The 12,794-nt window shown below is 36.2% G+C and overlaps 1 protein-coding gene across 2 annotated transcripts in view; it reads left to right on the top strand.

Moving 5' to 3' along the window:
- ANK3 (ankyrin 3) overlaps positions 1-12,794 on the top strand; it is a 455,299-nt gene that overhangs the window by 155,796 nt on the left and 286,709 nt on the right. The window contains exon 1 of one of the 2 annotated variants that reach the window (XM_084635421.1): positions 5,333-5,514. The exons of the other annotated variant lie outside the window; for it this stretch is intronic. Coding sequence (XP_084491547.1) covers positions 5,401-5,514 — 114 coding nt within the window. The 5' untranslated portion in view covers positions 5,333-5,400. Of the gene's footprint in view, positions 1-5,332; positions 5,515-12,794 lie in introns of those variants that run through there. 2 annotated transcript variants of the gene reach the window in all.

Genomic DNA, 12,794 nt, shown 5'->3' with positions numbered 1-12,794 from the left:
TAAGTTACACTTTCACAATAAAGAGATTGCACTTCAATACTTGTATGAGGTGAATTGAAAAATACTATTTATTTTGTTTATCATTTTTACAGTGCATATATTAGTAATCAAAAGTAATATAAAGTGAACACCGTACACTTAGTATTCTGTGTTATAATTGAAATCAATATTGAAAATGTAGAAAAACATCCAAAATATTTAATAAATTTCAATTGGTATTCTATTGTTATAAGTGTGATTAATCACAATTAATTTTTTAATCAAGATTAAGTTTTTTGAGTTAATCGCATGAGTGAACTGCGATTAACTGACAGCCCTAGTGTTAATGTTGGAAACAATAGGTTAATGCATGTACCATGCTAAAGCAAATGACTCTTTTCTATTGCAAGGTTGTTAAATTGCTTTCCCACCCCACCTCACAGCCAGTCTTCATATTTTGTGAATAGCATGATGCTATGAACTGTAGATATTATCCTTACAATAACTTAAAATGTAAGTTTTGCTGTTTTAGTAAGGTACAATGTTACATTTTATCTTTATGGTGCTTGTCTATATAGTGTGTGGTACATTCTGACTAAAATTGCCTTTGTCACTTCTTTAATTTTGTCACTATAGACAAAGTCCAAATAACTTTGTTTTACCAAAATCTTAAGATAAGTATTTAACAAAGTTTACCAGAGTCTGTGTCATTTCTCTCAGAAGCAAACTATGACACATGGGATGACAATAAGCACACCCCATCCAAATATTAGCCCTCCAGTGCCATATCAGACAGTTATGCCAACTCACCTACTCCCAAGGATAAATAATAGATAATAAGACAGAAAATATTGTATTGCCTCTATATAAATCCATGGTATGCCCACATCTTGAATACTCTGTGCAGATGTGGTTGTCCCGTCTCAAAAAAGAGATATTGGATTTGGAAAAGGTTCAGAAAAGGGTGACAACAATGATTGGGGGTATGGAATGACTGCCAAAGGAGGAGATATTAATAAAACTAGGACTTTTCAGCTTGGAAAAGAGACAACTAAGGGAGGATATGATAGAGGTCTATAAAATCATGACTGGTGTGGAGAAAGTAAATAAGGAAGTGTTATTTACTCCTTCTCACAACACAAGAATTACTGCTCACCAAATAAAATTAATAGGCAGCAGGTTTAAAACAAACAAAGGAAGTATTTTTTCACAAAACACACAGACAACCTGTGGAACTCCTTGCCAGAGGATGTGAAAGACAGGATACTCAGCTAGATGGACCTTTGGTCTGACCTAGTATGGCTGCTGTTATGTTCTTAAGACAAAGATTTTGGATGTATTGTCTTATTTTCAGTAGCTGTCCAAAACTTTCACTCATGTCTTTCCCATAACTTCTTCTCCCTTCAGTATCACTCCAGGCTGCAGGCTTCACAAAGTCCCCCCAGTATTACTGCAAACTAAAGGGAGTTCACTAGCTAAGATGCCACTTCTCTGAAATCTTAACTTAAAAAGACACTTTCTCTGAAATCCACTTCAGCAAAGACAGGTTTGGTCTCCACAGCTCATGCAATGATTGTAATCCACATACTAAAAACAGCCACATGTTTTGCTTGAGTTGGTTAATTAGCTGAAGATATAGCCAGGACTAAACTGGCTTGGCTGAGAAGTGAAATCCTCACACTTCTGTATGTATTGAGTGAATGGCCAAGGTCATTTATTATCCTCACTTATTAGAATTATCCTCATTAGTGGAAGCTTGAACTACGTCTGCATGCATGAAATCTAGCCTGTGAATAAGGATTTTTGGTGCTGTTAAATCTTTAGCCTTTGTAAGCACAAATGATTCTTTGTGCCAACATGTTAAAATACTATGCCTAGTATTTAAAACATACAAAATATAGCAATAAATTATTTTTATTTTTATTTAACTAGGTTATTTAGTCATAAATCATGGACCAGTAAATTTTTAAAGGCTTAGGGAGTATCACAAGTTTTGCTGAAAAATATGAATGGAAAATAATAAGTGACACAGTACATGTGGTTAAATAAAATTTTTGAATTTAAATTTTCAAAGGCAGGAGCTAGTGCACTATTCCAACCCCAAGATGAGGATGGATGAGGAGTAAAAGGGACTCTGTTCTATCTCTGTGTACTCACCTGGCTCCCATTGCTGTGTTATCTGTCTCTCTCTCAAACCTTGTTTATCCTCTAAAAGATAGGGAAATATCATTAACTTCATTGTACAGGTGAGGAACTGAGGCCCAGATGTCACAGGAAGTCTGTGGCAGAGCCAGAAATTGAACCCAGGTCACCTGGATGCTAGTTCTTGTGCTTTAAACACAAGATTAGCTTCCTTCCTCCCCAAAGCTTTTCCCCTTTTCCCCCAATCTTCTAGATTTTCCTTCTGCAGTACCTCAGACCACCTTTCCTTCCCAGTCCCTCTCCACAGTAGGATCCTTGCTGGACTTCCTAACATTCCTCCGCCAGCCCACCCTGACAGACACTTTTGGTTTCTGATTGACTCGTTGCTGCATTGGGTCGCATCAGCCCACTGGGCCTGCATTCAGCTATGTTATCTTAATGTGCACTTGTTGCTATTATGCTGCAAACTGTTTTGCAGCTATGAATTTTTAATTCACATGTAGGTGCATGACCATATCTGTTGCAGTAAGATTAGCAACCAAATCTTTAAGGCCAAATTTTGTCCTTGGATGCACATATGTGACTCCCACTGAAGCCAAAGCCAGAATTTGGCCCTTAGTAGTTATTATTGGTGAAACTCAGTGGTTTGCTGGTACCAACAAAACAAATGTCTGCTTAAGGTCACTCAAGTCAATAATGGTCTTCCTTTTTTTCAGCAAGAAAGTGTGCTTATGCACAATTAAAAGTAAACTTTTGTGCTCTTGATCCAAAAGAATCAAATGTAACATCTTAAAATATGTTATGAGAAGAAGCAAACCCTGCTAGAATACCACATTATCTCCATTAATTACTTGATCTCAAACATGTTTGATTTCCTAACGCTCCCCGAGTTCCAGGGGTGCTGGAACTAAGAGTGCTGGGGTGGGGGATGGCAGCACTCCTTGGCATAAAGTGGTTTCCATCATATACAGGGTTTACAGTTTTGTTCAATGGCTTTCAGCACCTCCACTATAAAAATTGTTCCAATGCCATTGCCCAGTTCCCCAGATTTTCAGAACCCCTGCTTGCTGATCATTGGGAAAAAATTCCTTCCCCAGTGAACCGTGTGTCCAGTTCAGGCTTCCATCATTTGCAGTATATAATTTGAATTTAGGAGACAAAGTATGTCCTGCTTTTGGCTGTGGAACATTATAATCAGAACCTGTATTTGTGGGGAACCTGTATCCCCAATCCTCTCCCATTTCCCATTGTTTAAATGTTGAAGATAGCCTATGACAGTGAAGGTAGATGGGTTCTATTGAGTATATTCAGGAAGTGCAAGATGGGAGGTCTCCCGGAAGCTAACGGGCAGCAAGATGTCAGCTTTCCCATGTACACTCTTAGCATATTTAAAAATAGAAACAAGTATATTGAAGGTTTATAGCTCATGCTCAAACGGGGAATAGTCATTGTTGGTGCAAAATCAGGTATTTAAAAAATGTCATTCCCCAAGAACAACTTTGTGACTGTTAGCAGTCATTGATGGACAGTCACTGGTATGTACTGATGTGAAGGTGCAATGGGCTTTTGATTGGCTTTTATGGATGTAGCTTTTATGGTTTTATTGAATCAGTAAGAAAGGTCCATAATATATAGAGAGTTCTCCATCTCTGAGCATCTCTTGATAAAATCCATAACAGATTTCTACCGTGCAACTTTTCTGCTACATTAATGAGCATGTACATGCTAGCCAGACATAAGTCCACTTGTTGGCTTTTCAGACAATGATTTCTGAGATTTAAAAATTCCAAAAAGATTTACTTTTATTCAGATGACATGGGAGGTATAGCAGATGCATGCCATTTATTGGAATTCACAATCTGGGCTCCATAGTATAGCTTTCTAGTTCCAGAGAAGACAGTACAAGACCTCATATGACACCTCTGCCTTGTACACAGCTCTCTGGAGATCCAATGTAATTTAGCTCATTGCACTGCAAATATAAAATGATTTTTTACTTTTATGTAAAATACTATTTTTCTTACAAATAAAATTTCATTGTCAACTGAAAATCTATTTTTACTTGCTAAGCCGATTTCTACCTTGATTTCTTAGAAAAATCAGTCTAATGCTAACATTCATTAGGCATTATATATTCCATTAAAAGGTTAAAAATTGCAACTTCTAGGCAAGCTATTTGTTCACATTTGAGTGGAAAAAATACTGTTCCTTATTTACTGGGTACCTTGTTCTGTGTACATGTTAGTAAAAGATCCTGCTGCAGGCCTCTAATGCTGCTGCTATTTTACCTCCCACAATGAATAGTCAAAAGCTGCAGTCATTGAGGACTCAGGTGGTAAAAATTGTAAGGTGGTTGAAGCGAGCCTTGACATAAAAGCTTAACACTACAGTTCTAAGTACATGTAGATAGTGCTAGTAACACAGATTCCCTTTTTTTTGACCACGTAAGAGAATGGTGCCAGGAAACCCCATATGAATTAAATGCCTGTTTCACACACTAGCATGATCACATCTTTCTATCTGTATGATGTGTTGTAATAAGTATGATTTAAAAAAAAAAGACAACAGGGCTTTCTGTAATCCTCTCCCACAAAATGCAGTGGGACTGAAAAATCAGTATAAAGGACACACTGTGAAGATATGGCAATGCATGCATTGTTTTGTACATAATGCAGTCAGGGTCTCCATGGTAAAATGAAATTTTTATTTTATTTTTTAGTCACCATCAGCAGTTAATCTAAAGTAGGAGCTGCTCCATTTCATTGTAGGTTAAGTGACTTACCATGCAATAGTAGCTGGGAAGTATAGATAATGAACTTTCTTTTTTTTTGGATAGGTTTTTAAAATAAATTTAAAAATTGGTAAAAAAAATATAATGCAGCATATGTTGTTGTTCTGGAATTTTTTTAATATAAAACCCTCCTTTTCAGCATTCCCCTTTCAGTGGAATCACTTAGACACTTCCAGCTGGTGGCAGGGGATACAGCCATAATACAGCTTTCTCTGTCCCAGCTGTCTTTTTCATTACGTTAAATGCATTACGATGGCTGCACTGCTTTTAAAGGTTCAGGTACAGAAAGGTATAGAAAGAAATATGCAAATATGCATTTTTGTAGTGCCTACTAGCTTCTGCAAGATCTTTGGATTCTGAATGTGATCCTGGCTCTGATCTAAGATATCCTTCCAGTCATTGGAACATTTGCTGAAAGGGCTGGTTAAGGTGCCTGAGGATATCACCTTTTACAAGGAGTCATTGTTGTGAAGGATTTTTAGTGCATTATGGCTCATGCAGCCTCACAACTAAAGAAAAACAGGGATTTAGAAATCAATGCTGATGAAGAAAATGAGAAAAAAAGAAAACACAGGAAAAGATCCCGGGATCGGAAGAGAAAGGTATATAGATTTGTACCAAATTCTGACAAGCATTCCTTTGTTTCAGTTTTCTTACATTGCAAATGAGCTATCAGAGATCATTCTTGTATGTAACTTGGTAGCTGTCTGAATAATTGGTTAAGATTGTAAAATAACATTGCAAACCAGAACTGTGGGGTTTGCAAAGCAATTGAATTTTTAATCGGCTGTTAGTTGATTGCAGTGATGATGCAGAAGGTGTGCACTCATTTCACATATAAATCAATCACATTACCATGATACTCAAGCATGGCTATAAGTGAGTTTAAAATAGTGTATAACAGTAATGTGAAGGTTACATGTATAACACTGTCATGGGTTTAACTGACAGAATAAATAGTTTAGACTATGTATACATACTTACTGTGAATGTGTGTGAGGGTAGATTTTTCTTTGTGTTGGGACTATGTCACATGCTTGGCTCTTAAAACATCCATTTTGAGAATAATGTCACAGAATTGAGATGTTTTGTTGTTTTTCCTTTTTCCTGAAAGCAAATTATATTGGAAAATCAAACCACAATAATTTGTTGTTAGCAACTTGATTTTGTTAGGTTAAAATGTGATTGTGATCATAGAGCCTTGTTTTTCTCTCCTGTGTAATTATCCTGGATGCAGATAATCTATGATACACTGAGACCTGAAAAATTCAGTACACTAGGCTGATCATTGTTCAATTAAGATTTGAATCTAATAGTGGTCCTTTTTTATTTTTATCAAGGTATAAAACAGAATAGTTGAGGATAGTGGCATGATGATAGATGAAGGTATCTCTATGAGTGCTGTGTGGATATGTCCTTAAAAAATGACACTTTGTGTATTAGTCCATTTAGATAAGGTCCTGTAGTGATTTCTTAGTCATCGGTTGCAAGTAGTAAAAATTGCCCAAAAGCCCATGATCTGAACTCAGAAGTGTCGTTTTTAGAATTTTTGTGTGTCTTTGTGAAATTCCCTAAGGGATAGATAATCTTAGTGTGCTCTAAGCAGTCATGCATGTGCTTCCTGAAAGGCATGTAGATTTCCTTTAACATATGTGCGGCTTTTGGATGGGTAACAGTCAAGATTTTCCTGCCTTTTCTCTTCTCTTTTTTTCTGAAATGGCAGTGTTAAACTTAATGAGAAGCACTAAGAAACCCACTGTCTTCTGTTCTAGTGAACACATTAGAAGGCTGTGTTTAGATGGCTGCAGTGAGTGTACTGCAGCATATTAACTATAGATATCTTTTCCATTTAAATATACATGTAAAGGTCTCCTCAGTATGTTTTCCAGTATAAATGAAAGCACAAAATTTGGATATTGCCTTTGGGACAGATTTCACATCAAAATTGGCCTGAATATGTAATATTTTTTCTTGTCTGATTTTATGGTTATATGCAGGTCTGTAGCATTGTAGCTATCATTTTTCAGCTGAAAATGTACACAACAATGCACATTTAAGGATCTGGCCTACCACCAGGCATTTTCATTTGAGTTGTGAGTTAAAATGTATAGTGCCACATTTAACTCTGCTCATAATTTAGAGAGCCAATATTATCTATCATAGGCTTACGTTTAACAATAGCACACATAACCATATATATATGCTGTCTTTGTCTTTGTGCTCATTTATATTTACTTATTGGTAAAATGTGGAAGAGATGTGGCAATAATAGCCTCTTGATTCAGAGATCTCAGACAATTGTGAGACAAAAATGCTTTACTGTTTATACAACACAATGCTGTAGAAGGGAAATCTCTTAGCAACCAGAGTGGGACCTGGATAAATATCAATCTATTTATTGTAAATGCATGGATTTTTCAGTATCTTGTTTCTTCATAGAATAGAACAAATAGAACATAGAGGTTTCACAACAACAATTGGTTTTCTTCCTGTTATGCTGGAGATTGGTGATCAATTTGGAATTCTTTCTTAGCAGTATGATTCAAGACATACTAAGTTTATTAGGAGAATGAAGAAAAAGCAGTAACCCTGTCACTGACTATAGAAAGTGGGGAAAGAAAATTTGTGCATGTGCAGGTGTATCAGTTTACTCACAAAAAGGACACCATTCTGCCCATCATACACCAGGCATAAACTATTACATTCTAGTTGTTGTTTGTTGTTTTGCACTTCTGGGGGGGGGGGCGGAATATTTAGAATAACCATCATTTCCACTATGAGTTCTGAGTCACTTCTTTATGTACCTCTGCACTACCCACAAGCAAGCAATGCTCAGATTTTTTTATAGTCACATGATGTTGCACAACACTAACCCTTTACTTGAGCAATATACGCAAATATCCTCTAGGGTCTTCCAATCGCATTGAAACACCAGTGAATGCTAATATCCCTAGATAATTTATACAGTAAGGAGACTGAGGCATGAGATGGTTTGAAAGTCAGGCCTGTGAGAGCACAAAGTCTCTACAAACTGATGATACCAACCCCCGTCATTCGGATAGTCGTTTGTGTGTAATGTTAAGATTGTAATCTGAGGAAGAAGTTTCACAGCTTCTCAATTATTCGGCACTTTACCATGTACTAAAATTTCTGTCAAGATTTTCTCTAAAAACATATTAGACAAATAACTTGTTGGTGATGTTCAGTCAATTAAGTTGTAGGATCAAATCTTCAAAAGTGTGTGTGCGCATTAGCATGTGTCTATTTTAAGCATGCGAATGAAGATATAGTTGACTGCAGTGATGATGCAGAAGGTGTGCACTCATTTCATATATAAATTAATCACATTACCATGCTATACAAGCATGGCTAAAGAGAATTTAAAATCATGTATAACAATAATGTGAAGGTTACATGTTTAAAACTATCATGGGTTTAACTGACAGAATGAAGACATAATTGTGCATGCATGTGAATCCTCACTTGTATTTGCACACCTAAATTTATAGTATGCACTTATGAATATTCAGCTGTTAATTGTTTCTTATTCATGGCATAGCAAGATAAAGAAATTTGTACCAGAAAATAAGAGAGATGTATCTGTAGACCGATATACAAATTTCACTGTTTACTCTGTTCGAATGTATTTCAAAATTGGGGCGAGATTCTGACTTTGGATGGATATGCAGTGTCCTTGCTTACTTGAATGCCCAAGTACATCAGGGCAAATTTTACCCTTAAATGATAACTAACAAAAAAGATTGGAACACCTTTTAAGAATAACAGTTGATTTAATTATCTGACTGTTCTGTTTCTGACAAGGTTGCCCTAGGTCATGCACAATTTTGGCTGTGAAAACTAGCAATTGTTTCCCGTATGCCAGCATCTAGGAAGGATTTAAATGCTCTCTTCAGTGTCAGCCCTCAATAAAGGCAGAAGCCCCTTGTTTAATTATAATATATTGTAGAAGAACAATGTAAGTCTAGGTGCATGCTGAATGTTTTATGTTTTATACAATATTCAGCAAGGTGGAAGTGGTTTTCATTTGTATGTAATATTCAGGAGCTAGTTGGTTCCATGGGAACTCAGAATAGTGTGTTTACACTGAAGGCCATCGTGCTGCCATTTGTGATATCTTAAAAACTGATGTCATCCCATCCTGCATGTTGTGGATTCCAATGTTACCCTGGCAATTTTACCATGAGTCTCATGATATCTGATGTTTACGTAAAGCCCAGCTCCTGGACATAAGGGAATCTCAGCTGTCATTAAATATATATATTTTTAAATGGTCTATATGAGAAAGTTGCACTGGTATAACCTAAGGTATACATTTAAATGAATTTAGTTAAACCTACTGTAAACCTCTGTGTGGACACTCTTAATTTCAGTGGATGTGGCTTTTTTTTCGGTTTAGCATTAATCAGTTGGGAACAGGTTTAAGTAAACCACAATAAACCACTCTTAAACTGAAAAGAGTACCATTGCAGGGATTTGCACTGGTTTAATTATATCAGTTTAAAAATTGATTTATGTTAAACTGGTGCAATTTCTCCATGTAGACAAGGCCTAATGGTTGTGAAGAAGGGCCTAAAGAGGCAAAAAATCACAAGGCTAATAAACATAATCAAAATTTTATTTTATTTTTAAACACTTGATTTTAAGACAATCTCCTGATATTCAGGATCTGGCTTATTATTTTTGTATGCTAAACAATCTGTTCCATCCTGTATTTAGCTGTGACATTCTGAGTAAGTTTCCCAGACCTGAAGAATAGTTCTGTATAAAGCTTGAAAGCTTGTCTCTCTCACCAACAGAAGTTGGTCCAGTAAAAGATATTACCTCACTTACTTTGTGTCTCATTATTTTTGAACATCTGAGATTGACAATACTGGCATCCTCACATGTCAGGATAAATAAAATCAATGTTATGGCTCAAAATATGAAGCAGATCTGTGAACATAACCAATTGCCCTGTGGCAAAGAAAAAGTGAATCTAGAGTTTAGAGTCCAATCAAATACTCATTGAAATCAATGTGTCTTTCCATAGACTTCAGTGGGCTTTGGATCATGCCCTTAATTTTGACCTCCACCTGTACCCAGGGAAACTGTGTCAGAGGCATATACTGTACAGAACATGAAACAGGTCTTGGCAGGTAACTAAGAGGGCTACTGGGTTTCTAGGAACAGCTCTGTAACTCTGGGAGACTTTGTGCCACCTTTGTAGAGGATACAGCAAATACTCCCCTCACTGATTGGTGTAGAGGGAGCTTGACAAGTGTTCATCCCCTTTTGGAGTGGATAGCAGCACTGTTCTTGCCTGGCCCTTGTGTCCAGGTGAGTGTAAGTTGTTCAGTTTTGCCCATCTCCTTCACGGGCCATAAGAGGGAGGCCCCCTGGTGCCTCCCCATTGGGCCCTGATTCAGTAAAGTGCTTAAGCATGTGAGTATTCCTGTTAATTTCACCAAGACTATTAATGTGCTTAAAGTTATGCACCCACAAAGCTGAGCACAACTGGGCTGTCAAAGGAAAACTTATTTTCATTTGTTTCCTCTTAATGTGTATTTATAAATAATGCTGCATTCTTATTGTGTGGCTTTTGTTTTGTTTTTTTCCAATTCAGCTTATAAAAACAATTGCTCCTCTCACAACAGCCCTTGAAAGAATGCACAATAGCTAGCTGCATTAATTAAGGTTGTCCTAGTTAATTTTAACTTCTACATCCATCTGTTAAACAAAGAAAATGAGTTTGTCCAGCTTTTGTGAATTTACATTTCTGGGCTCTACAAGTTTAAATCCTCCACTTCTTCTCCTTCCTATCTCTTTTTTTGCTTCTCAACTCCTAGGCCCAATGCTTGTCTGTGTCACTGTGCACAAGTGTTGATTTTTATGTAAATAGTGGTCTCACATTCGACACAGCGTGTATGTACACATATACTATATACGTTAGCAGTAGTGGGAAGTTTATGACCTGTCAAATAAGTGATCTTCACATTGTAGAAAGATTGTTAAAATGGCACTCTGGGACACATCATCAGCTGATGTAAATCAGCCTATCTTCATTTAAGTCCATGAGACTATACTGATTTGAATCAGATGAGGATTTGTCCCCTTGTCTTTTTTCTTTTTTTCCCCGTGGAGAAATTCTCCCCCCCCCCCCAATAAAACTTGGGTAACAAAGTATTCTTTTAAGCAAAATGAAAACATCCTATAGTTGAACAAGCATAGAAAAACATTTGAAAATAAGTTTTGTATAACTTTTAAAGTGTCATGCCATGTGCCAGAATGTGAAGCACTGGTATTTTCATAGTATGAAATGGCCTGAGTTTGAAGCTTTTGATGTATTTTAAGATACTTTTGAAATGAACTGTGAATTGAACTGGATGGCATGTGAGGGTATAGTGTAAATCACTACACCTTGTCCAGAGTGATGTTGTACTGGTCCAAAAGATCCAGATCAGGCTTAGAATGCCCCTAAGGTTGGTGACCTATTGGATGTTGCAGAAATTCCACAGAATAATGCTTAGTATATAGACTTAGATGTTTGTGAGTTCTCTTGAGTTTCATGCAAGGCTTTGAGAACAACATGAAGAAATTCTCCCTGACACACACTCAGTTTTGTGGGATTCCAAAATAGTTATCCACTGATTTTTTGGTGTTTGTGGTTTAGTTTTTTCTGCAACGTAATTGTTTTAGAGGTCTAAGCTTTGTGCTTGAAACGTCTAGGTTCCCTAGAAATCCTGCTTAAAGATAAGTCAGCATTCCATCCATCCAAAAGACAGAAATTGAATTAGACCCAGTTAACTGTGTTGGTCTTTTGGATGAAACCTTAAAAAACAGAAGGCCTGTTTTTCATAGGTTTTGCGCATCAGTAACACCTACTGACTTCAGTTGGAGTCATGGGTGTTCAATAATTATGCAAATCAGGCCTAGAGTTCTTGTCAGAATATTAAGAATCACATGGCAAATACTGTAAATCTTTCTAATGCATCAAGCTGCCAATCAGTGTTTGGGAAGGTGGCTAGTTGCTAATCTCCAGATTGATCACTACATTTATCCTGTAATCGCTTGAAATCACTTTGTGTTTTGAAATGAAATGTGCATAAATTAATTTAAAGAGTAATAAAATATTATTTTGGTATGTTATTAATTCAAATGAAAAATAATATAGTCAGGTGAAAAACTCTTTTTGTTGGAAGCTCTTTTTGATGCTTAAAGAGAAAATGCTTGCTGGTGTGCATTTATACAAATCCAGTTTTGCCAAGTAAGATGAAGTTCACCAATTTTGCTTTAGAAACCAGTGTTTGTAACCCCTGTTTATAGAGAAACTATAAAATTTCACACCAAATAAATTTGGATGACTCTCAAAAAATATCTGGTTCTGCATATACAAAATATCTGCCAAACATAATTTAATACTGTCACACATTTCTAGCATGCACTGTTGCGCTCAAGGGGACCCTGGAGTTCATAGAAATGTACATGATCACCTAAATAATTGCTATTCAGTGCCTCGAGTAACTCTTATTTTTGTCCTTGTCATTGTATGAAGATACAGTATACATAGTACCACCTGACACAGTATATTCTATCGTAGACTGAAAGGAATCTTTGGAAATCATTTTGAGAACTATTGCAATAGCATTTTAATTTTGTCTGTTTTACATTATTTCATTTATTTTAGCTAAATGTTGTGCTGTTCTTCCAATACTTTTGTTCAAATGTATTTAGTTCATTTGGCTGTAGAAAGATACAATTGTATTACTTGTTATACCGTAATGGATTATGTATCAAATTTAAATCTTATTTTTAGTATTTAAAATTCTTTTTAATCCTTCATTGAAAATTACCCCATAAGTAAAGTGAGATGGTCAAGATAGAA

Source organism: Lepidochelys olivacea (genome assembly GCF_965140295.1).
Source record: "Lepidochelys olivacea isolate rLepOli2 genome assembly, chromosome: 7".
Taxonomy (NCBI): domain Eukaryota; kingdom Metazoa; phylum Chordata; order Testudines; family Cheloniidae; genus Lepidochelys; species Lepidochelys olivacea.
This window is presented reverse-complemented; position numbering and strand designations above follow the sequence as displayed.